The 27,560-nt window shown below is 39.9% G+C and overlaps 1 protein-coding gene across 1 annotated transcript in view; it reads left to right on the forward strand.

Annotated features, from left to right (window-relative positions):
• LOC104968050 (gamma-aminobutyric acid receptor subunit alpha-3-like) overlaps positions 1-27,560 on the forward strand; it is a 49,594-nt gene that overhangs the window by 16,397 nt on the left and 5,637 nt on the right. Inside the window, exons 2-3 of the mRNA XM_010797604.1 lie at positions 15,011-15,132; positions 18,490-18,557. Coding sequence (XP_010795906.1) covers positions 15,011-15,132; positions 18,490-18,557 — 190 coding nt within the window. The remainder of the gene's footprint in view (positions 1-15,010; positions 15,133-18,489; positions 18,558-27,560) is intronic.

The raw sequence follows: 27,560 nt of genomic DNA on the forward strand, positions 1-27,560 counted from the left end.
TAGACCAAACACAGGTATGATCCTAAGTTAAATCATATGAGGTTATCATGAGGTTGTTAACATCGCAGTTTATCAGTGGATGTTTGCTGGAACTACTTGTTAACAGCTTGTTTCCTGACGGACACACACAGCGTGACTCCGGTCAGGTAGAGACCGGTCTCAAGTCAACACCGATGCAGACTCGCTGTTTGAGTGCTTAACTTAATAGCCCACTCCCCCTCCACACCGCTCTACACTCGTTGGTTTGGAATACCCCTCAATATGGCGGACCCTCCGCGTGAACGCGTAAGTGGAGGGGTAGGGTGTAGGGGTAGGGTGCGGTTTGGGAATGGGCCTATCTGTTGGAGGAGATGGAGAGGACGACGAGGACTTGCTACGTGGAGGGGAGCCAACGGCAACCGGACAAATAGGCCCGATACGTCACTCATCTGGAGGAGAGGACCAGGCGCGCGTAGAGCAGAGTGGAGAAGTGCGATCACAGAGCCTGCCGAGGCTATAAATGACTTTGATTTGTTGTTTAAATAGGGGGCCTACAAAGCCCCAGGGCCTGATGGCAGGTTAAGGCGGGCTTGGTTACAATGGTCTGGTCAAACTACATTAGAACAGAATTGTCCCCATTTTGTCTTTAATATTTAGTAACATTAGATATTTTTGATGAGATATGGAACGCAAAACAAAGAATTTCCCTGGTTTTCATTTTTAAAATCAAGTCACCGAATGCAAGTAGCCTTAGCTTATTTTGTTATGAGATGTGAATTACTGTTCAATTTAATAATCGTTTGGTTTCTTTTACATTAAAAACAAGTTACAATTTTCAAAAGGTCTTGTGTTTTTTTCCAGGGGGAGGCCCTTTTTCCAGTTTAGAGCAATAGCCCCTCCAAATGTCTGTGCACGTCCCTGGTAAACACTACCTGCCAATTGCAAGTATTTAAAGACAGCTCCATTCAACACAAATAAAACGTTCAATGTAAAATGTAGCCGACTTCTTGTTGACCCACCACCAACTTGGCCATTTTTTTTAAAGGGCCACTATCATGCAAATTCTCAGGTTCACATTTGTATTTTGTGCCCCAACTGTGACATTGTACATGCTTTATTTTTCTCATACTGCCTGTGCTGCAGCACCTCTTTTCACCCTCTGTCTGAAACCAGAGCCCAGTCTGTTCTGATTGGTTAGCTGGCCGGCTCTATTATGATTGGTGAAAAGCTTAGATATGTGCCGCACCTTAGCCTATCACAACAATATAAGCGGAAGTGTTACTGATGTCACTATGATATGGAAGTAAACAAAGGAGTCCAATGTATGCGTTGTGAGTGCAAGAGAAAATCCTTCTGGCGGGAACTTTGGGAATTCAGCCTTTGCAGACCATTAACATGCACAAACACCTATACAATACACTACATGGGAAAACCCCAAAAAGCAGAATAGGACCTCTTTAAGATCAGACTATATATTGGTGTACTTAAAACCATACATCTCACTTCTAAATCCCTTCCTTCTTGTTTCTTATTGTAAGCCAGCTTGGTTACCCCTCCTAATGGGCAAAGACTTTGTTCCAGCAGTAATCATAATCCTTTGAGGAGATGCAGGACGTGTCACAGTGTGAACTGAGATATTAATTTCCCCTCCATGTGGAGCCCCGCTCTGCTGGCCATGTAATGCTATCAGCTTTGAAGGAATCTTGTCTGGTTAAGCCTTTCACAAATGTTCTTTTTGACATCCATTTTCTTGCTTAGACTTCAATTTTTGTTTATTTTGCAAGAACATTTATTTTCAGAAAAAGGAGCATCCTGCATCTGTTCAGTTTACTTTCATCCGCTGGTGTCCTCATGTGAACTGTGCAGGTTATTTATATGTTAATTAATAATTGGTGTATGACTGCATTTATCATCCTACATTTATAAATGATCTTGCAGGTTAATATTAGTCACAGATTTGAACACTTCTTAATTATGTTATTTTGGAGGATACTAAATGAAAACAGCAATCTTTTTGTATTGAATTTTAAATCTAAAGATAATGAATGTTTTTCACTAGCTCCACCAGGCAAGCAACATTATTGTACTGTAGATTTATTTTTCATTATTTCCTCTTCTCATTTTCTTGTCTTGTGCAAACAGTAACTTGTTTTGTCTTGCTCTAAAGCCCCAAAGCTTACCATGTATCTTAGCTGTAGAGCCGCTGCTAATTATGTTTTTGTTCAGTTTCTCTGTTTATTTAATGATGATGTTGAAACTGCGTTAGCGGAGAATTACTTGAGCCAGACATTTTTTCTTCTAATCATATTGTCTCTCCTCTCCTTCCCTGTGGCATGTGTACCCTAAACTACAGCAAAAAAAGATTACATACTTTATTCTGCATGCAGCCTATTTACTTTGCTCTCATTAGGTGAACCGCTAATTCCTGAAATGCAGATTAAAAGCAGTATTAGTTTTGTCATTAAAAGGATTAACACTATGTAAACTAGACAACAGTGAATGTCTGCAATCTAAATAGAGCAGGCATTGAGTTGGGAACAGTGTAAAAAGGCCTGAGGTTAGACGTGTGCACAGGTGGTGAGTGCTCGGGAAGGTATTGCTCTTCACTGGGAGTCCTTGATCAACTCTGACAGATTTCACCTACAAGGCACGCTACTGCACTGTACCTGCTTTAACAGCTGCTTTCCAGCTCATTTCAATTCATGGCTGTAGTGACTGGTATGCAGATCAGTAGGAGTTTGGTGTTCCGTGTCTTTAATTGTTGAAGTCAGTGTCACACTGATTTACACGATTATTCTATGTATCTGATGAGATCTCTACCTCCCAGCAGTATGTAATGAAGGCTACTGCAGGGATGATTACCCCTAAAACATTACAGTTTCTTTATAATCAAGTGTGATTTTAATAACATACACGTTTTATTCCCCAGTTAAACTCCTCCAATTAGAATGAATTAAAATGTAAGAACTCTAAAATGTTCTTTAAAATGTTAGTAATCCTGGATCTGGCCTAGTCCCACAAAACTCAGATTCAGAGAGAGATTGAGCCGTACAAGTTTGACTTGGATGAAAAGTCTGTTGTGCACCAACATTGACGTCTATAAGACATATCAGAACCAAAGTTAACTTTATTTTGTTTATGTTGTTTGTTAGCTCATTAGCTTACAACTGGCAGTCGCTAACAGTGTTACTGGGTGTGAGACAGAGATAACTGATTGGTTAGTTGGCCCACTCTGTTGTGATTGGTTAATAACTTAGAGATATCCCGCCCCAGAGCCCATCACGTAAAATGTGTTGGAGAACTAGCCAATAGGAGCACGAGTCTTACATAGTGATGTCACTATGGTACGGAAGTTAAAACGAGGAGTCAAATGGAGGCGTTTCTCAGGCTTGTGTTGAAGATTGTTTTTCCGTCAAAAAAAAGTGTTTGGACAGCAATTTCTAACTTGTGATGTGCCTAATCTAGTTTATGTTACATTTAAACAGCATATTTTAGTAGCTGAATGTGAACACACCTCTCTAGTGACAACCCTTGGACAGATAATCAGTCAGGCATTTAAGGGGACAGGGATCCTTACTGTATTTAAGAACTGATTTAATAATTAAGTCAACACTCTTTATCAGCCTGTTCTCCTCCAAAAAGCGACCAAATAGGTCGATTGTTCAGCAGCTTATTACGACCTATAGTCACGTTTTAAAGTTTAGCACCTCAGTGTGGTCGTGTAAGAAACAACAATTTGTGGCATATGCTCCCGTTGATTGCAAATACTCTGGAGGATCGTATTCACTAATAACCCTCTCTGAAAAATCCTAAATTGTAGGATCGTTTGGCCACTAAAATGCTTTTTGATTAGATTTCTAGCGAGAAGTGTATATTGTACTTTTAGAATCTACGTCCAGTGGATGTGTAGGATCTATAGTTTGATAGATATTAAGAAGATTATTTGAGGTCTCGCCAGGAGAATGTGTATATACTACGTCTTTCCGCAGCGTCCATGTAAAGTTGGCGTCAACCCTCACGGGGTGAAAACAGTATTTCCGGTCTCGAAGTTTTCATAATAAAACCGGAAGTATTCCCCTCACTGACAAATGATTTTACAGCGATATCTGCCATATTCATCCACAAAAAAATCATCAGTTTATCTTTGTTAATTACACAACATTGACTGGTTTAAATTGTGTGCAATGCTTTTGTGTTTTTAACCTTCGATTCGGAGAAACAAATAGTTTTTTGGGAGTTTAGGATGGCCGAAGACACTACACTACCCATAATCCTCAGCTATCGTTTGGGAATACAACATCCGCTTTGCTTGACAAACCCTGTGATTAGTCCTCAAGCTCTGTGATTGGATGTTGGAGTGGCAGTGCGCCAAGGTTACGCCGAGCTCTTTGAAATGGAATGAATCCACGGCAGACAATCCAAAACTGGACTCGAACGGGTCCAGCCCATGTGAAATATAAACAACCCTTAAATAAGACTTTAGTTACACCTGAGTAAAATTCAGGGAAGGTAATTGTCAAGTGCCAAAATAAACTATGCAATATATTAGACGATTAGTACTTTGTCAGGCTTAATATTTATCTCTAGATACCCCCAACGTTTTTTTCTTATTCAAAAGAAGATCTTAACTTAAAGTATTCTTCAATATTTAAATAAATCCTTATTAGTTTCGTCTGTTTTGCACATCCTCCTGTTAACNTATCCGCTGTGACGTCGGCGGACCCACAGAAAGTTGCTATCAGAAACAATGCCTGACGTGTTTTGGACGTAATCTCGTCTTTGTTTACATTAGCAAGCCTCGCTAACACTCAGAGCTAACCTGTACTGAAGAGCACATGTGTTTAAAAAGCAGGAAATTAAAAAAAAGAACTCACCTTGTGATAAACCTGCAAGAGAAAAAAGCATTTGAGCTCCATACTGTTTCAGAAATAATCCTTGATGTGGTTTAAACAGGATGGCGTTTTATCACAACCAAATTTAACTTTATCTCCGGTAGAACTCCGCCTCCTCTTCTTCTTTTTTTTCAAGCTAAGGACCCAAGATCCGCGTTTCTCTAACAGGGCTTCAAAAGAGGGGTTTGAGCAGTATGAGGCATAGCTACAATGGGTGAACTGTTTGGTATTTGGAAAAAATAACTTCACAGACATGTTTTGTATAGGTATGGCCCTACAATATATTTTTCAAATATAGCATGATAGGTCCACTTTAAGAAAAATGTAAGCCTACAAAACCTGACATGAGTGAACGCAATCCTTTCTGAGCTGAGGCATGGCACGACCATTCGGGGAAACAAACAAGACAAACTGACACAGGACAGGGGAGAGAAAGGACTATTTAAACATGAGGTGAGTGGGAACAGGTGGAAACAATCAGGGGCGGGGCAGACACTGATGATGGTGACACACAAGGGGAGGAAGAAACAGGGGCTGCGGTCGGATAATCCAAAAATCAGCTCCTAAATTGGAACCTTATCGTCTATTCCTTGACCTCTGAGTGAAATTTCACGGGGTTAAGGGATAGTGGATAGGAGAATTCAAAAGGACTTAGGAGAAGAGACTGCGGTACTTTAGAGAATCCGACTGCACTTTCACTATCTGACGTGTTTATGATGCGTCAGCGGACGTCATTTTGTGCGTCTGCAGCTGTGGGGAAATTATGGAAACTACAGTTTTCTATACAGCGGACTACAACATGGATGTATAATAAGAACGACGGACTCATCTAGAGACTGCACCGTGCTCTCATGCTGTTGCTTTATGCTTTATGAACAACAGAGAACCATATTCTTCATGAACAAAGTTGGAATTGAAATAAAAAATGAAAATGAAACTTATGCTCATCACCCTCTCCCTCCGGTCCACATTAATACAAATGATCCCAATACGTATGATTGTATGAACTATGAAAAGATCTTAAAATCAATACAAATGTATTTATTATAAACGTTAGTCTTTAACACCTATCACTGTGTATACAGTATCACCATTCAGAATGGTGATACTGTATACACAGTGATAGGTGTTAAAGACTAACGTTTATAATAAATACATTTGTATTGATTTTAAGATCTTTTCATAGTTCATACAATNGATATTTTCCCTTTTTCTGACTATTCTCTGTAAACCCTAGAGATGGTTGTGTGTGAAAATCCCAGCAGATCAGCAGTTTCTGAAATATTCAGACCAGCCGGTCTGGCACCAACAACCATGCCACGTCCAAAGTCCCTCAAATCAACTTCGTTCTCCATTTTGGATTCACAATCCCTTCACTATATTGGGGATTCACAGTGAAAGTCATGCATGTAATCCAAATCATATCTTATTGATAAGAGTCTCACCGTTCACTTTCCAACTCAAGGAGCTGTATTACATTCGTGTTATACATTTGAGAAAATCATAATACATATAGTCTTTGCGGCTGCTTTAGATTAACATGTGAAGGACAGTCTTACTGTGATTGTAAAGCAGCAATAGGATACACAAGAAAGATGCAACAGGCTGCACCCTTTTAATTTCTCAGCAAACAAAAACCTTACCATGTCCAGCTGTTGTGTAAAAACCTCCATCTTAAACATTGCTTGGTTGCACTGTAAACAGATACCAGCCGCTCTTCTGTTGTACTTTTATTACAAAGTAGCTGCAAGGAGTGTAATATCAGACCCCATTTGGTGTTACCACAGTAACACCAAGTTCAGCTAGTGCTGCAGTCTTAGGGATTACAACTTTAAGAAGGAAGTACTAACGATTTGTCGGATGATGTCAGATATTTGAGGCTCAATATCTCCACTGAGACTAAGGCTTTTTACAGCAAGCTCACGATTTTCACCTCATCGAGTCAGGCACAGTTTGATGTATTCTGGGTGTCAAATTGTACGTAGAGTATTATTAAGCTCTGCCGGAAATATGTCAGAATAGACAGTGTACTCATAATTTTTTGAGAGATATACATTTGTATTGGCTTTTTCTTAACAAATAAAAAAGTGACAGATATGTATGTTTGACACAGAATACACAAAAAGCTTCAGAAATGGCTAGGACCAGTTAAACTGCACTAATGTCTCACTTTGCATGAATCATATCAAACAAGAAGCCTTTGTGGCCCCTCAGACGGCACAAGAGGAAACTCAAAAATTAATGAGAAATCTTTAGTCCCTTGAAACCCATTCTAACAATGTCTGCTGCACATTAAAATATCCACTTCTGAAAAACAAAGTACTTGTGTGTGTGTGCGTCAGTAATGCACAGAGACACAAGTACTTTGTTTTTCATGTGCCTATGTCTTCCAGTATCGGCCAGCTGTTTAAATTCCCTCATGAGGACAAAAAATGGGACATTCCATCTGAATTTGACATCATTTTTGTTAAAACACACAGGTTTTATTATCATGCCAGCCGCTTGTTTTACTTCCTTAGTCCTCTTCATTATCCACAAATGAGAAGAAAGGGCAGAACAGTCATTATATTCCTGAACTATTTACACACAAATAGACTGAAAAGAACAAACTCTGCATCATTGTTAAATGGTTGTCTGAGGGAAAAGTTGCATAAGGTGCAACTTAAATGTAGTGTAGGTGTAAACATTGGAGATCTAAAGACAGACAGTTTTGGATATCAAATCTCAATTCAATGCGAATTGAGATTTGACATTTGAATTGTCTATACATTTCAAATGTAATATCAGAAATATTGTTGAATTGAAGTGTTTTTGTTTGGTTGTTTTCATTATTTACATTACATTACATGTCTGTGACACAAATAGCTCTCACGGCTGCCGCCACAAGATGAATGCTGAATTCTACTTATCCCACATTCATAAATTATTCAGATTGGTCATAGGTAAATAATGTTAATTATTAATAACTACCATGCGGTCTGATTGCATTATTCTGTGCGATCGCTGTGAAATTGAAAAGTTTGACGCTGAAATATAAATTGGTTGTATTTGATCATAAGATAACAAATGCTGTGTGAGGCAAGCCTGAACAACTGTGTTGCCAAAAGGCCCCAAGACGCATCTGAGTAAATCTGCCATGTAGTTTAATTGTTAATTATGGTTCTCTTTGCTCCACAACTGCACCCAAGTGACTGCTGATTGGCTGATTGGCACAGGTCACTAGTTGCTACAGGCAGGAAACCAACTTGGGTAGACGTTTTTCACACATTTGTATCTTTTTGAAGACGGTGTTGCAGGAGTTTGACATTTAAAGGTACCAAAATGACAAGTCATGCTCCACAATTTGTGACAAGAAAATCACCGCCTCATCCACCAACACCTCAGAGTAAATGGAGCAGTGAAAAGTGTGCAATGTGGACCGGAGGCAGGTTTGACTGCAGGAAACGACACATGTTTTAATGGTATTTTAAAACTTTCAATTTTATATACTTAGAAGCCTGACATGAAAAACTTTGAGTCATGAATACGTGACTTGCTTCATTTTTTAATTATAATGAACACATTCACATTTATGGTATCAGTGTAAAGCAGTAATAAACCCAAAAGCCAGTATATTCAGATTTGATTGTCAGATGATCATTAAACAGGGGAAATTAGGATTAGATATGTATGGAACGTTTAAATAAATGTTTACTGTGTGTGCAAATATAATTTCACTGGAAGTTTATTCAATCAGAATTGAAGTGTTTCTCACTAAATATAGTTTCTTAATTGGTCATGTTCAAAGTCGTTCCCGCATCAGATTTGCAATGTTCTGCTGATATCAATGGCACTCTATCTATATCTATATCCTATGGAATTATGCAATGCTTATTATTTGCACACAAGTTTACATGGTCTGAAAAATCGTAGCATGTACCAACATAGTCTCTGAATAAATGTCCACCCTTTCACGTCGCTAGAGTCTGCTTTTGCCGTAATGGTATTCATTAATGTTGAAGATGTGAATGTATGATGAATGTAATATGAAGATCATAGAGTGGCCGGTTTGTGGCAGTCATGTTTTGTAAAGTTGCTGACTGACTGGGGTTGGTGACTGACAACGTCAAAAAACATCGGAATACTTGCTGGCTGCAATCTGCCTATCGTCAATGATGACATTCGCCCTGACTATGGCAGACGTTTACCTGTTGTGTAGCATCAATTTTGCGCTAGCTCAATGTTACGTGGATTATTTGCAACAACAGTTACCATCTACAAATTCTGAGAAGCATCTATTGTCTGCAAACAAGAAAAGACATGGGGACAACGTAGCTCTTTATCCATAAATATTATTTTCATTGAGTATGTAGTTGTGTAGCAGGCTATAAAGGCTTTTCAAGCAGTTCCTTTTCAAACATGGAATCTTTTCTTTTGAAACAAGGTCATTTTAAGTGTTTTCTTTTGTACATTTAAATGAGTGCTACTTCTGGCCATCAGCATATCATTATAATACGCATTGTATCTTCATAGAATTTTGCGACTTTGTAGGAAGACAGGCACTTATGTGTGTGGGCTGAGCAGAGTGAATAGCATGGATCTGATCCAAGGTCAGTGCACTGAACCAGTCTGACAGGTGAGGCAGGCCCGGCCAGGGGAGATGTTTTGTAGAGGTGGTCTCTCAGGTCATGAGGATAACTGCTGCCAGCCAGGAGGTGTTGAGGAGGTTTTGAGTGAGTGGGGAGCAAAGTGAGCATTAACCAGAGCTGTTAGGGTGGGGGTGAAGGTGCTTCAATAGCTGACAGTGATGGCAGCTAGATTAGTGAGGAGGTATAATGTCCCAAGTGTTCCATTCAGGGACTGATTTGACTTCTCTGGCCAGTTATTTTATCCTACAGCTTCTGATGGCGAATATTTTCAGCAGACTGAAGCTAAATCCTCTATACACACGACTTGGCACACATTTAATGATCTGCTAAAGAAAAGAGCACTAAGGGGACGTCAAGAGAGGCCAGCAGAGAAGTCGCCCAATTAAAACCGGAGTCATAAAACGTGGTTGGCGAACGCACTGTTCCTCTGTCACGTAGGCAGCATGGCTACAACCACCTTCAAGGTCCTCTGAAATGGTATTAGCTCCTTAATGTGATGCATTCCCATTTAAAGGAGGATGTCGGGGCGGTGAATGGGACATTGAGAAAGCAATCTTCAGTGGTAGCTAATGGGCTTAGGCAGTTTTAGTTGATAGGATAGCAATTGGTTTATTGGTTGGATTTTTGCCAGGAGGTGGAAGGATACCATAAGCTTTGACCTACATGGCCAAACAAGATAAGGCTTTGTTGAAAATAACTTAAGCTCTGTGAGAAGGAACAAGAGATGCACCGGTCAATCGGCAACCAGTCTCGAATATCGGATTTCTTGATCTGCCGCTAACTTTGTGACTTTCTCAACAGATTTACAAACCTGTCAGACCCACTTAGCATCTTTATTTCTCAATAGTGACTAGCAAAAACTTTAGCCACCTAGTCATACCATCAGGAAAAAAACAGATATTTAAATATGTTATATTGGAATTCATTAGCAGCAAGCATACATATCACAACACACTCACTGACAGTTGGTTTGGAGATTCTGGTGATTTCGATTATTGGTAATATAACAGCTTACCTTTTCACTCCTTATCTGTACAAAGCTTAATTTTGACATGCTTATTGAAGTGCAATTCTTAATAAATGTAGGACTTCTTAGTTTATTTTTGAAAGATGAATATTGTTGAACTCTGAGGGGTAAACTAACTCTGATTCACTCGCAGCCCAGCAAACATTTGTCTGCTTAATGCATCTTGAATTCAAAGTGGGCACCCCCTGAAATGCCTTGGCATCCTCCCCCCTAACCACATCATCTCTCTGAATGTGCGTCACCCCCTCTGGAGCGATGTGTGAGCCGTGGATGACTGATAAGAATCCTGATATCCATCCACCACTAAAGTGCCCAGACGGCGCACTCGCTGAACTGTCTTCCTGCTGCGCGCCGGGGGCGACCGAAATCGAAAGGAAGGGATTAGTGAGGCTGCTAGGAGCTTTGTGAAGAAGATATATTGGAAGCTGATGACTTTTTTCTTGACTGTGGTTTTAAGGGGCACTGGTTTATTTATTATATGTGTCGCAACAAATATTTAATTTAGTCTTCCTGTCATGTAAATCTCACAATGAGGGAAAAGGCACAGGGGAGGGGGTTTCTAATTAGCACATTCTTGATTAATAAATAGTCAATTCAGAGCTTGAATTCATGCATGAGCTAACCTTTACAACACAACTAATCTTCCTCACCAGGTCCTCCCACTCATTATCTCTCCTAGTCTACCAACAATATATTGATAATGTTATGCAGCGGCACATTATGCAGCATATTGTCTCTTACCAATGGATGCCTTGTAACATTCAAAGCCTTCACAATATGACTGATTTGTCTTTGTTTGCTTCTCACTTTAGCCTTCCACGTGCCTGCCTTGTGCAGATAATATGTACCAGGGAGAAACTGAGGGGGGATGTGATAGCTGCTAACGTACAGTAGCTTTGGCTTACTCTAGGGACAACTGTCACATCTATATTTGTTCATCTAGGACGAACTTGCTCATGTTACTACTTTCATCCACTTTGGTTCCAGGATTTGAGAGGAGCTTCAAAATAACTTTTCTCTTTTCGGAGGATTTGTAAAAGCTGGAACTTATGTAATATGGGAAAGCACTTGAACAAGCTTTTGCAAATGTAGATAATCAGTGCAGTTGTAATTGTCTATCTTAACTACAGACGAATGGGATGTCTTTAATGAATGTATATACAGTATGGATTTCCATGAAATCATGTTCCATACAGGATTACTTCTAATCTGCTTCATGATCCCTTCACTTTTTAATCTTAAACCATCATCAGTTTAAAACACATACTACGATTAATTGCCTGCACTAAATATGTAACATTCCCATCAACCTCAGCTATACTTTTTTTGAATTTTGTTGTGTCTCATCAAATGTGTTAGTTATGTTTATGTATTTTGTCTGTCATTTCCTGTTTTATTTTGTACTTACCTCTTTCATTTCAGGCCCTGGCTGCAGTCAAATAGACCATTCAGCTTAGGAACCTTCCTAACCGAGTGAAATGACCCGGAAGTCCCTCAGTGGCAGCCATGATAAGTGCCGTTCGAATTCTCTAGATGATAGAAAGGAGGTTTCAAACTTCCTTTATAACCTCCTTTAGCTTAGGAACCACTGGACCTCCCTTACCGAAAGGAGAGGAGAAAATGCTTTCCCACAATGCCTTGCAGCCGCAGCATTAGCGTCACACAACAGTCGGCCGTTCACGGACACAAACGATTATGATGGAGAAATGATATCATGAAAGTTATGGTGCTTATTAAGCTTTTTAAAACGTATGAGGTAAGTTGCCAAAGTGCTTTGTTTTGAACGTTCATCAGTATTATAATCAAAAAGAGAAATATGAACGTTAGTTTTTACTGAAATGATCAAATAAAGTCAACATTTCACTGAGCTGTGTGGAGTTTGTTCTAANAACATTGTTTAAACGCCACAACCAACCTGAGTATTGTTGCTGACCATGTCCATCCCCTTATGATCACAGTGTACCTATCTTCTGATGGCTACTTCCAGAAGGATAACGCACCATGTCACAAAGCTCAAATCATCCTGAACTGGTATATTAAACATGACAATGAGTTATTGTACTAAAATGGCCTCCACAGTCACCAGATCTCAATCCTTCAGAGCGCTTTCGGGATGCTTGGGAACAAGCGATTGGCATCATGGACGTGCAGCCGACAAATCTGCTGCAACTGTGTGATGCTGTCATGTCAATATGGACAAAAATCTCTGAGGAACGTTTCCAGCATCTTTTTGATTCTATGGCACAAATAATTAGGGGCAGTTCTGAAGGCAAAAGGTGGTCGAACCGCCGTTGTTATTTCCTTGATGTGGTTGGCATGGGTAGCAGCTTTTCAATTAGTCATAATGCACATTGTTTACATATTACCACAAGAGGAAATTCACACAGTATTTCAAGATTGATACACAGATTTTAGGTGCATTTTATTGGTCACAGAATGAGAGAAGTTGTAATAATTCTTATTGCAGTGGGGGAAAAATAAATGCTTGGTGTTTTTTGAGAACGAGTTTGTAATAAAAGGGATTCAACTGATTGTAGGGGTAATTATATTGAATGATTTATTGAGTATGCGCGGCAGACTGTGCTGTAACTGTTATGGATGAGGTGCTCTCGATGATGGTAAAACTGAAAGAAGAGTCTTATTTTACTTTACGTTTTTGTATTAAATTGGTAAAACAGTGTTTGTTGGGCTTTTATAGTGTTGGGTGTGTAATGATGTTACATGCGAGGCTGTTGTCGATATCTATGCCATCAATTTGAATAAGTCAGTGATGGTTATGGGTTCTCCTGAGACATGTAAAGGGGTTTTGGGGAGGGGGCCGAGCATGAAGTCTATAATGAGTCCTTGTGTTTTTTATGTTTCGAGCTGGAGGTTGTGATGAAGGCACCAAGTGGCTGTTTAGACTACCTGCTCACGCTACTGGACTTGGTTGTTGTTGGTTTTGAGACCAATTATGGTAAGCGCCATATTTAAGAATGGCGCTTAGCTATGAAGTGGTTTGTGTAAGGGTAGAAGATGAAACCCTTGGGGGCCGCCTGTGCTGTGGCTCAGTGGTAGAGATGAAAGGCAATTTATCTTAACCCTCTGTATTCTCCTCCACAGAAAGCTCCTGGCGCAATGACATATGCAGGGGTCAATATTCATGTCCAATAAAGACCGCTGCATATGCCACTGGATCAATAAAAACGTACCTATCTTTTTTTAGACTTCATAAATCTTGACATCCTGATGTGTTGAAGTGTACTACATGGGCTGCATTACAATGCCCCCACATAGCCCTGTGTAATAGCCATTTGCCAAAATGGCTGAAATTGATGTTTGCTTTTCAGAGTATGCATAAGTGTCATTTTGAACCCCAAAGTGATGATGATAAGTACAATAGCATACATTTTAAGTAGTGATCTGAGGTTGTGGTTGTAGCTCAGATGGACTGTTATGTCTAGTTGGTATTATAGGAGAGATTAAGCCACAGAAAGCCATTTGAAGAGGCCTAGTAAAGACACATTTGCTGTTGCGAGTGCAGGCCTACTTAAGAGCAACAATCAGGGAGAATTCGGGTTACTCTTCAAGCACATAATTCCTTAAAGCTTCCTCTTTGCCGAGCAGCCCAGTTCTGTGTCTGATAGTGCATCAGGATACGGACTGCTTGTTGATGGGGATTACTTGGATATTATAGGTCAGCTCCTCGGGGATTTCAGTTTAATTAAAGAAGCTACTCATTAACTCATCAGTGTTCCACCTACAGTATAGTGGCCTTTTCATCTCACAACATTATTGTTCTGCTGGGGATTGTGGGCCGAGTAAATGAATAACTAGTGGCTGATAGCATCAGATGAATCTTCTAACAAAATGCTCCTTCTTGGGGAAGAATTAATTATCATAAATGTACTGTTATTTTTGTAAATACGCGAGTTCCACTGTGTAAAGAAGAAATGAAAAGAACAAATACAACCAGTAGTTGTTTTCCAAATAATAATTCAAACCTGAGGCGCATCACTTGCATGAGATTGAAATATTTGATATATACTGTATATACAAAAAAAAGGAAGGTGAAATAAGACTACATTAGAAGTTCTAAAATGGAATAGCTGATGTTTACAGTTTTGGATAATGTTGAATGTATATTGTGTCAAAATGTGTTCACATTTCCAAAGAAAAATACAATTTGGATCATGGTCTGTATGATAATTGTACTATAGTTCATTCTCATCTTATACTGACAGTTGGTATACTGTATGTTGTGTTTTAATACACAAATCCTTGACATATCTTTTTGTTTGACATTTAGACCTGTGTGTTTACTTTTAGAATTTAGATCCATTTTTTAAAGGCTGATACAAATAAACAGCAGAGACACTGAATGTTTGCAATTTCCCCGGTGCTCCAGTGGAACAATATATCCGCTTTTATATTAAAGTTTTTATTACACTTTATATGATTTCCATCTTTTCACTCCACCCTTCTGTCTCCTTTGTTTCCCGCAGGGCAGTGGTTGGGCACAGAGAGCCGTTGCCTGATGATAGTAGAGACAATATCACCATTTTCACCCGGATCCTAGATCGGCTTTTGGATGGATACGACAACAGGCTACGTCCAGGGCTGGGAGGTGAGCAACACTACAGGATGGATAAATCACACACTGCGTCACTGTTTTAGCTCTTGGAAAAAAGAAAATTGATGATTGGGGAGGACACATGAAATTGTGCATCTCTCACTACAAGTCATATACACTTTGATCTTTGATAAACGCTGCTGCAAACAGACCTGTCAGTTCACTTTGTGCAGAACATGTTTGGCCTTTGTTGGGAGTCTTTGTTTAATCATGCCCGAATGGCAAATAAGCACATGTCAGTGGAAATCCCTCTAATTGATGCCATTTCATCCATTGCACCCCCAGGATAACGAACTGCATAGTAGTTAGTCCACATGCTCAAGCTGGCTTTGCCATCTTTCAGCCAGCCAGCTGGAATGGTCATTTTCTGCTCTGCTGCTTAATGCTGGAGCCACGAGCGAGGCTATCAGGCTGCGGAGCCACCAGGCTGGATGACCTGGACTCCATGACAGCAACCGCAGAGAGGAACCACAAGACGTTAATGTCAGACTCTGCCTCTGTGCCGAGGTTCACTTCTCCAAGGGGCAGGAGCTGCTGAAGCCTTGGCCATTCAGGGCTTTCAATCATGAATGTTTCCCTTTGTAGAGCAGCAGCTGAATGTACAAGCCTGAAACATAGCAGGCTTCCATCCAGACCCCAGAGACTTACAAAGGCCAGTGGAAACACAGGAGCAACCACAAGAAGAGAGAGGCTTGCATTATGTGTCTTTTTATTTCCAGGAAATTCTCACTGAGCCACTAACACTGGTACGAGAGGACTGGAATAATTCAGCTTGGTTGAAATATGACACTTTATTCATTTCACAGCAGAGCATTTGAGATTCAATTATGATTAGACGTGTTCACTTTAATTTATGTTACACACTGAGGTCAGCTAAAACTTATATAAGCAGGTGTTTTATGGTATTTCTTTGTTTGTGTGTTTTCATGCTGTGTGTTTTTATTCCTTTTATTATTAACTGTGAGGCTCTTCGGATGCTGCTCTTTCTGTAAAGTTCTGTATAAATAAGGTTTATTGTTATTATTCCGCAAACTAACCAACTGTGGGGTCTGTATAATGGAAGCAATACTTTAAAAAAACTAACTCTAGTTGATATAACATGAGCCAAACCCTGGAGTAGCAGGACAGCATGATCGCATTTCAGTTGCAAATTGATCTATTCAAATCAGAAATCCTTCCTTTGTTTCAAAGTAGGGAAATTGACATCGTTAGAACAGCAAAAGGACCATGTAGATTAAAGATGGAAATACAAATAGCAAGGTCACATTAAGAGACAAACACTTTTTCTCATTGACTTACATTGGGAAACTGATGTCTGTAAATCAGTTTGTAATCAATTATATATTGATTATTTTTCTTATTTAAATCATTAGGTCCAAAAAGTTGTAAAATGCTCAAAAAGCCAGTGTTTGTTTCTCTCTTTATTTATACGACTTAACCGAGACAGACATGTCGTTGATGTGACAGAGCCAATCAGAGGCGGGGCTTAACGAAAACGCAAGTGCGCAAGCTTTATGGGCCCGGATAATTCGGTTACTTTTTATACTCGAGAGTCAGGTCACGTTACCTTCAAGCACCACTAAGCAACTTTCAATGGAATCAACCAGGCCCGCCTTCAACGCTGTATTCAGCTCCCTTCATACATCCACGGTCCATCTACCTGCTTAAAGACACAAGTTGATTGCCTCCTAAGAATGGCCGAAACACGCAGTCAAAGCCAACAGCTTCTACACATCCATGGACAAGGCTACCAATCATCCTCCTGTTGGTTACACACCTGCTCCACCAACCACATTCCCAGTGAGAAACAGTCATGTGGGACCAATCTCAGACCAACACACTGGATAGAAAGCTGGAGCAAAAAGTCCCATTTAAATTCATTTTCAGCAGCATCTATTAGCTCTGCCCCATGCTCTGGTGCATTGTTGTAAACAGAAGCAGGGGCATCTCATTCTGCCTCCCCCGCCATGCAAACTGCTGACTGGGTGTTGTGATAATCACACATTTGTGAGAGCTATTTGTGTCACAGCAATGATTAATGTGGATGTGGATCTTGTCTCTCAAGGGGGCCCTTTGCTAGAGGATTGGAGACTTCACCTGTGTGTGGTCAGTTAGATCTGGGACACAGTTAGAGTCGAGGATCCATTCACTTTTGGAGAAAGGCCTCATCACTCTGTAGTTGTTGCACCGCTGGGAGCAGCCATTTGTCTCACAAATGGCCCAAAAGGCTGCTTCACACATTTGGCCCTGAGAAGCTGAATCAGCGCCCACTGAAGGGGGCACATTTTGATCTGTCACGACTTTCATTTTGTGCCCTCCTACATGCAATATTCAAATCAATTGCGAAGTATTTGGAAACAATTATTACACAGCTCATTATTATCATATTAAAAAGTCCTGACTAATTTACAGTATAATGATCAATTGGGTCATCGTTACAGTATCAAGAATAGTTAATAAGTCATCGTGACGGAACAAAAGCAGTTGTTATGTAACGCAACGAGACATGTAATTATGATTAAAGAACTACACTGGCCCTATAGGAATATACAGAGCAGACAAGCCTGGTAACATTCATGCTGGATTCATACTACAATAGACTAAAGAGATTATAATGTGTGCATAAAATGGTGTAATAGCAGCAAAGTGTGCCCATTATGTGAATTAAAGAACACACACACAGGCTCGCTCATATTTAACGCTGACTGCTGCATATTACTCCCGAGCCAGTAGGCCCGTAGGGACTGTTAAATGTTTTTGGGGCAGGCTAACTAAAATAATTTTTGGGTTAAAAGGGATGTTTTCTCTCCAAAGATGCACACTTGGGCCTGCCAAGAGCACATTTCATGCTGTATTGGACAAAGCTAGCTTGAGCCAGACAAATGGTAGTTTTACTAATTTGCTTTCAAAAGCATCTGTGTTGCTCAAAGCACCATTTTACCCCGAGATTGAAGCTGAAGTTCCTTGTTGGAATACTTGGGATTATTATTACCAATGCTGTCTGGCAATGCTTGTACATTTTAAGGAGATTTCGAATGTTCTTGGTCCGGCGTTACATTCTAAAACCTGCGATCTGTGACATGGTTTTGACAAGATGATACAAAGAATGAGAGAATCAGGTATTAAGCCGTCCACAATTTCTCCACCGAGCATGCATAAATCTAGCATGAAGTGTTCCTCTAACCCTTGATTACGGTGGAGTTTTTGTGAAGCCGCTTAGTTAAATGCCAACAGGCAGACTTTACCGTCATGTACACAAACAATCAGCTTAACAGACGGAGCTGCAACAAAGCTTTTTGTACACACACTTCACTGTAATGTTTCCCTGCTCCTTGTTGTCTGTTCCCTCAGAGAGTGTGACAGAAGTGAGGACAAACATCTACGTGACCAGTTTCGGGCCGGTGTCGGATACAGACATGGTGAGTCTGTCTTTCTTCTCTTTTCTTATCCTCACTTTATGACTCATCACATCTAAGCAGGTTATTACTGTTCACGTTACTTGTGATTGTTTAACTTTGACTCAAGTACTTAAGGAAGCTACATTTGTCATTGAGTAGCTTCCTTCGCAGAAAATAGAATTTCATTTCTGCGAGGTTTGCACACATATAAATGAACAATTTTTGTACATGCATTGTTTTCCCCACTTAAATATTTAGTGACTATTCATTTTCATTGCATACAATCAGTATTTTAGCAACCTTCCATTCAAGACTGAAAAGAGAGCACTTTTTTTACATTTGAGTTGGATTTACTCTACTTGGTGTGGCAAAATGGGAGGCGTGTGGCGCAGTGGATAGGGCCTTGGTGTTGGGATCAGGGGGTCACAGGTTCAAACCCCACTGCAGTCAGCATGTCGTTGTGTCCCTGGGCAAGACACTTCACCCCAAATTGCTCCTGTGGGGATTGCCCACAGTATTGAGTATGTAAGTCGCTTTGGATCAAAGTGTCTAACAAGTGACATGTAATGTAATGTAAATAATGAAGAAAAAAAAACACTTAAATTCAACAATATTTCTGATTCAAAAGATAAAGTATATGTATCCAAAAAAAGCAACCAAAGCAAAGTCTTCCACAATCTCACAGGTATTTTAATGCAATATTCCTAGAGAGTGTTTACCCTATAGTGATATATTTTCTATACATTTTTATCTAATGGCACATGTTCCTCTACTGTCAAGCATGCAACCAATCCCTTCTGGGAAAAAGTCGTTTGAAGTGCACATTAATTTGGCAATATTGGTGTTTGATAATGGGCAATATTTACCCCAACAACAATTGTATTGAGTTATATAGTCAAATAAAAAAAATCAATACTAATGTGATTCGCAGCCGTTTGTCTTGCTGCATTTAGCAAATGTTGATTTCCGTACTCGGAAAAAAAATAATTTTAGGAAAATAATCAACTTTAGTGCAGTTGTACCAGCGGGGACATTTATATCATTACCTTGTATTACATAGCTATGTTGTTTGTAGTCAAAGTGCTTCCTCTTTAAAAAAAATGTCTATTCTGGAGAAATTCCATTGAGCCCCTGATGGCCTGCTATGAACAACAGATGCTGGAGATGGCTCTGGCTTTGTCTTGGGACCTTGTGCGGGGTTTGACATGTTTGATCATGCGGCTCTAATTGACTGCCCAGAGCAACGGGTTGTTTCTGTGGCTCAGCACTGAGTTGCCTCGACAGCCTGTGTGACGTGGAAAGATTAGTGGGTCTTGTAGAACTTTGAGTATTTTGGTCTCAACAGGGGGCTATTGTCACGTCTGTACACATAATCTTCTGAAAAAGGCTATTTCTGTCACATTAAGTCCAATTTGTGTTTTATTATTGTGTTGATTTAAGGCAGCGTTTCTCAAAGCCCCTATCACATCTCTGCGCCCCACTGAGGCGCAGAGATGTGATAGGTGGGTCGCGAATGGACGCGATGAACGGGAGATTATTTTATTTTTGGACCTCAGGCGGGAATCGAACCAGGGTCCTCGCGGGCGGTAGTGGACTGTGACAGCCGGAGAATCGCAACGGCGGTGGACTTTCACAGCATCGCTGCAACGGAGTCGCCGGAGTCGCCGGAGCCTCGCAACGGCGGGTGTTTGCAGCGGCGGATGCGGTACTGGCGCAGGGGCGCTATGAAAGTCCACGGCCCACTTATGCCAGAGCCAGCGGCCCACCGAAGGCAGCAGCAGCCCACCAACTGCAGCGGCCCACCGGGAAAAGTCCCGAATCTCCCGATGGCCAATCTGACCCTGCTCATAAAAAACACACGCACGCACGCACGCACACACACACACACACACACACACACACACACACACACACACACACACACACACACACACACACACACACACAACAGCGTTGCAGTCGGGAAAGAGAGAGAGAGAGAGAGAGAGAGAGAGAGAGAGAGAGAGCTAGAGAGCACACCTTTATCTATTTAATATAGCCTAGTTGTAAAAACATAAAATAAGAAATCATTCCAATGTGTACTATAGGAGAGTAAAAAAAAAACCTGGTTGAAAGTCCCACTTTACAAATAGGCCTATGTTTATTATAATTTTTTAACGCAAGCCGTCATCGCCACGGAGGAGCACACAGCCTCTGTGAGCAAGCTAGAAAGAGAGAGAGAGCGAGAGAGCTAGAGAGAGCACACATTTATCTATTTAATATAGCCTAGTTGTAAAAAATAAAGTAAGAAATCATTCCAATGTGTACTATAGGACAGTAAAAAAAGTATTGGTTGTGATCATATTCTAAAGATGTTTCATACGAGTGTTGAGAGCTGTATCCATAAATTCATGTTGAGCTCAAAGTGCACCCGATTGATGCTTTTAACTTCAACATTTAAAAAAGGAGGTGAGGTCCACCCCCAAATAAAGCAGGTTAAAATAATTGCATACATTTTCTTTTAGTAAACACTGAAAACGAGTCCCACAGACCCAAACAGCACACAAAGGTTAAAGGTAAGCATATCATTATGTTAAAATGTGCTAAATATATAAAATGCAAAAAAAACAAAAAAAAGGGGAGTAAAAGTAGCTCACGACTTGTTTTATTTTTTGAAAGTAGCTCTCATCCTAAAAAAGGTTGGAGACCCCTGTTATAGAACGATACATTTGACCATTTTAAGCTTGGCCTACCATTTTATTGGAGCGATGAGGAACAGGTGGGGTTTGAAAAGGCCCACCTGTTCAAAGTGGGGAATGACAGAAATAGTTTGAGAACCACTGATTTAAGGTGATTTTTGATTAAAATGTCAATTTCTGAGTTCTTCTAGATGGATTAGCTGTTGCATTTACCTGTTACCTGTTTGCTGAATTTGTGAGAGAATACTAAAGGTGTTTTATTCGTGTTATGTTGGTGTTATGTTGGTGTTATGTTCTCTGTCAATATCTGACAAATGTTTCACCCCTCGAGTGGTAGCCTATTTTTGAGTCCACACAGCTCAAACTTCAAGAGCGTTACAGTATGTCAAGTAACAACTTTTCCAAGTCAGGTCATAACTGTGGCAGAGACCATATTCAACATTTGTTATATATAAACTTCTCACCCGGCTATTCTGATTAAGGGGCTTGTACCATTTTCAAGTCATTCACACACTCACAAACTAGGTAGCTTACATTATATAGCTTTCAAAACTTTATTATATTTACCATTTCATATTAACTGCACTGAAATTCCGGCGTGATTGATTTATAAGCCTACAAACATTTATCATTCCTACTCTGGATGACATGTGGCCAACTGAATAGAAAATATATATGTTTCCTTTGATTACATAGCTCACCTGGACTCTACAATGCAGGTCAATAGAAGAGTGAGGAGAAGAAAAAAAACGATGTATTGCACACCCAGAGGTGTACATTGGAAAAATGTAGTTTCTTGATTTACTATTTTTCCTTGCAAGTCATTAATATCTCTGTTTATCTTGGGGGAAGAAATACTTAGATGTATCAGTCAGTGTTTTATATGCTTGAATAAGGAGGGCCCTGGAACTTTCTCTATGAAGTAACATGTTAACATTAGGCAGTCCAATAAACAACTCAAAACGCTGAGTTAAATTGAGCGAAACACACAAAGAGATGCAAAAAGAGAAACAAAATGATTTAAAGGAGTATTTAAACATCTAGAAATGGAAGCAAAACAACCACAAACACATGCAAAATATCGACAGAATGACCAGAAAGTAATGCAGAATAGCCACAAACAGAAAATGAAATGACCACTTAACATGTCAAAATATATATTTTTAAAACAAGTCTGGAAGTCGTATTTCTATGTAGCTGGGGTGGTAGCCATTTAAATCGTAAGGGGCAATTGTTTATTATCCATCCATGGCTGTCAGGTTACAAAATTGTAGATGGTAGATATTCTTTCCGAATAAAAGAAATGTATTTGGCATTTAGTACACTAAATAAAGGCCGAATATATTGTAGAGAAATGGCTTTAAACATGAGTCTGATCACAGTTTTACTAATTTAATAATATTGCACTATTGAAAGTCTCTAACTGGCCCCTGCCTTTGAGAAACAATTTCTCCTATTTTGAGGACACAGCTCCGACCACAGTATGTTAAACTAGATTTGAGTGAGTGTTTGCTTTTTTTATTGACCTTATTACAATAGATCTTGTTCAGCAGATATTACCTTTGGGGTCTCTCAGGGCTCAATGCAAGAACCAATTTCTTTGTTCTCTTCACATACTCCACTTGGCAATATCATGGATCATCGCACAGAGTACACTCAGAGTCTCACATGATGGCTGTACAGGATATGCTGTACAGGACATGCTGTACACTTGTGGTAATATTTGGATATTGAGAGTGCAGCAGGTGCGTTCCATCAGCTGTCATTGCACTATGTCCTATGATCAATACTTGTAGCTGTCAAGGAATTAGTGTTCCCATATGTGAAAACAAAAAATTCAACATATCGAATTTTCTTACATTTTTGCATCACTTAGCGTTAGATGATGTTAGGATTTCACTGATCATTACCCAGGAAAGGCTCTAACCCCAGGCTACGCTGCATACATGAGCACTGCATAAACGCTTCGAGCATTTTCTTTTAAGTTTTCCCAAGGTTTAGCATCACAAAATGATCAGGCTTAGCCTTCAAGAAGCGTCACACTTCAGAACAGACTTTGTATCTTGTTAACACATTGCAAGTCTGTAAATATAGTCAAAGCAATGTACACTACATATGCTTCACATCTGTTCGATATGTGGAGTATAAAGCAATATCGATTTTGATTCATATTTTCCATGTGTACATTGAGTGAACACATCAAAGAGGTCCGCCGGATAATTTGACATGTTAATCAGTGAATAACCCTTTGTAAGCATTTCAGTTCAATCTTTATTTTACAACAATGCAAAAGTAAGAAGATTCATATCTGCACTTGGGAAAGGACGATATCGAATTTAAATGAGAAAAACTCAAGAAGAGGATCCTGGAGAACTTTTGTTATCGAGTTAATCCAACATATTCCCACGTCTTGTTTTATATCATGGAAGCAAAGTGAATATTAAAATATAACTTTTAAAATACAGAGACTATTTAAGAAAGAATAAACTCTGTGTTTCTATTTTTGTATCTTTTATTCATGCAGGGGGACCTTTTTATTTGGGATCTACTTATTTAAAATTGTTTGTTTTGAAATCACGAGTCCCATCTGTGATGCAATACAAATACTAACTAAATGTCATTTAAAGTGATTCCAGTATGTTGAAGTGCCAAAAAGCATATTACATTTGAGTTCTTTAATTAAATTTGACATATTTTGATTTATGTGGAGAACATTGAGATCACATACTCCCATAAATTATTCTGACGTTATCTGCAAGAAATCTTACGAATATGATAGTAGAATTTAATAGAGCTTCCATGTTAGATTTCAGAATATCCACAGTAAAAAAAAAAGGGTTCTGAGACCATCTAAGTAGAGAAGGGAATCAGAAAACAAGCCCAAAATGATACAGTACAGTGAGCAACTGTGGATAGTTTGCTGCACTAAATAAGAACTGTAGGTCTCGACTCTGGACTTCAATAATGAGTGGCCTGAATCTCTGAGATGTGCATCTGTTTCCAAAAGGCAGGGCATCCTCAGAGTGAGTGGGTGGCTCGGATTTTCTTTTGAGTTCAAAGAATAACAAGTATTAGCAAGCGCAGAGTAGGTAGGGTATTTTGATTGGCTGAATGTGTGCTGCACTGAGGGGCGAGTTGTTTAAAAAGTATTTGGGCTTTGAGAACACAGAGTTCTGGTATTCAGAGTCGATGAAAGCGATTCTACAGTAGGTCAGGGTCGTGCGTTAGTGTTTTCTGGTTCATGAGTTTCCCAGCTACGGAGTTCAAAAGAGTTGGATGTGATTTTTGGAGTGTGGAGCAGGACAGCCGCGGAGTATTGGGCATTGAAGTAAACTGTTCTGAGAAACTAAAGCATGGACCGGTTTTCTAGGTCAGTGAAAGTAGAGGAAATGACTAATCCTGGGGGTCTTTCAGACGTGGAAAGAAACATTTCCCTTATGTGTCCCCCAGAGGAAAGTTCTGTATCAGAGACAACTCAGAGTTTAATTAAGGACAGCTATCTAGTTATTAAAAATAAAGTGAGGAAGCTGTATTTTTTAGTCTACTTCCTTAGTAGACTCCTTAGTTCCTTTAATGTGTAATAAAAATAAACTTGATAACTCAATAAAAAGCTTTTAATTGAAAGTCATTTCTCACAATACACTTATTTACCCACATAAATGCTACCATTTATTTTGATGCACAGCAGCGAGCTAAAGTTACTCTCTATGGTAAATGGTAAGTACTTATATAGCGCTTTATCCAGTCTTTAAGACTCCTCAAAGCGCTTTACATACTACATGTCATTCACCCATTCACACCCTTTCATACAGAGCAGTGTACCTTACTCTAGGACCTAACATTCACACACATTCACACACCGTTGGCCATGCCATCGGGAGCAACTCAGGGTTAAGTATCTTGCCCAAGGATACATCGACATGTTGACTGCATGGGCTGGGATCGAACCCACAACCTTCTGGTTGAAGGACGACCACACTTCCTCACAGCCACAGTCGCCCAGTGGTACATTTATCAGCTTTTATTTCAATATGGAAACCGAGGAACTTCCACATTTTTGGCATTAATTAGTTACCTTGAAGCTGTCAAGTCATGAAAAAATGTATTTAACACTAACTTAGATCTAACGGATACACATGTATGAATGAGAGCATAGAATCTCCATATTGCTCGCTTTTTGGGGGAGAAAATTCCCAAAACAAATTCTGACCTACACATGGGGCATATTGAGGAATCAGGGAAATCACCAGAGTTATTATTATCCTCTGGATTTCATGGCATCCATCACTCAGTTGTTCAGATCTTTCAGCCTGGAATAAAGTGATGAATCAACCAACTGCCATTGCCATCCCTGAGGACTAGCTGATGCCATGGCTAAAAATGTGAAGCACAAAAGCTTAGAAAAATGTATAAAACTAGGTTTCCTAACAGAGCCGTCTCCTTACCTTAGGCATCTCATACTTTATGTTGTGAACATCCAATGGGCCAATTATCCATCTCCTTTACCTCAAGTGTCCCAGAAATGTCTGCTTCTCGCTCACTCGCTCAGCCTTCACCCCCATACCCCACATCTGCCCTTAGTGTCCTACTATGGCAACAGGGAAGCTAACTGCGTATCACATTGAAACTACAGTATTACGGCGACAACAAGGCACGTTGTTCAGAGTCGTGTTCTGATTTGAATCTACGGCAGATTTGTGTCACACCGAGGCCCAGAATGTGGGGTTACGATCTTGATGCTGATCTCTGGTAAGTAGGTGGATGTGTTTCCCTACCTCCAGCCTCCCTTTCCTCATTTACTCTCTATTCTCCATCTCTGTTCCTTCAACCCGCCCCCTCTCTCTGAACGTCCACCGATCTCATTCACATGTATGCATTGTCACAGCACATTTACCCGTCTCATGGTGGGATTTGACAGGTCTGCTCTGAGGAAATGGGAAGTGATTGAAGCTGTCACAGAGACTCTTTTGACAGTAATATGATTATGTCAGTGATGTACAGATTTAACAATTGTTTCACTATCCCTGTATAAAGATTTTTTTATATATCTGCACTCATCAGCACAGCCTAAATTCTCAAGGTCTTCCAAACAGAACAGATGGGGGTTTGTGTTACTAAGATTTGAAGGTGATCTCCTGGATTCTGCATCAATCATGTCGACCTTGTTCAAGTCAAAATAAGCCCCTTTTGTGCAAGAATTAGAAATGTGTCTTATAGATTCACTCACACTCTCTTAAAATAGGGCTCCTTTCCCCCCCACCCACACCATATATGTCCCTAGCGTCACAACATGATTCATGTGCAGGGTGGGAAAAACTTGAAAGCACACAAAGCACCATTTCACACACCATAACACTGGCACCCAAGGCAGGAAGTGATCTTTTTTTTGTTGGATTAAGAGCAACCTATTGTTTTTGCCCTAGTTTCAACGTCATCTTTTTCAGAGCATCGAGAAGATTATCCCTTTGCGATCATATCTGTGACGATAAGTGTTAGGAGCAAATGGTGCTTGTAGGATTGAACTTTTTCACTGAGGCAACCTTGTGTTGTAAGACTGATAGACATGGATATATCATACACATCTTCATAAGCCTCCCTCCTTAAGACCTTTCTTCATCATCTCAATTATCACTGCTCAATTAATTTACTTGCAGTTTCATCTGATGTCATCATTAAATGTTATACGTTGCGCAACATAAATACTGTTCAGATTATTTTCATAAATAATTTTTCGCTTTTTCAGTGGCACAGTCTCTATGTACTTTTTGTTTGTCACTTTCTGATTCTAGGCGGATTATATGTGTGGAACAAAAAGTTACACTCTGAAGTGTGGCACAATGCAAAGTGCTAAAAGATCTTTATGCCTCAGAAGCTGATGAAGGCTGAAGATAATTAGAGCTGGTATGGGATTCACAGCTCATTGAAAGTCTCACACAGGTTACACTCCCAGCCGTGAAAGGTGAGCAGCCCGCAAGACGCGAAGCAAGAGAGAATAATTGACAACTCGAGAGTAAGAAGGACTGGTAATTAGACTAGACATTAATCAAATCTTTGACTAATCAGTACAATGCCCAGAGTGTGGAGTTCAGAAGAGCCAAATCGCATGGATACACTGCCTCCAGGAAGGCATGTATCATTGCCACACACCTGCTAATCAACAGTTTTATCTCTGGTCTGCTGTGTTCTGTGAAAAACAACTCGTCGTTACATATATCACAGCATTTCTTCACAATAAATTGGGGAAAACAGCTCTCTCGCCCAGTATATTTCATAAGGGCCACTAAATCAAACTTGTCAAACCAGTCGACCGATTTAGATAAACGAAACGTGTAGATTAAGACAGAAA

The sequence above is a fragment of the Notothenia coriiceps genome, unplaced genomic scaffold (genome assembly GCF_000735185.1).
Source record: "Notothenia coriiceps isolate Sejong01 unplaced genomic scaffold, NC01 NC01_scaffold00038202, whole genome shotgun sequence".
Classification (NCBI taxonomy): Eukaryota; Metazoa; Chordata; class Actinopteri; order Perciformes; family Nototheniidae; genus Notothenia; species Notothenia coriiceps.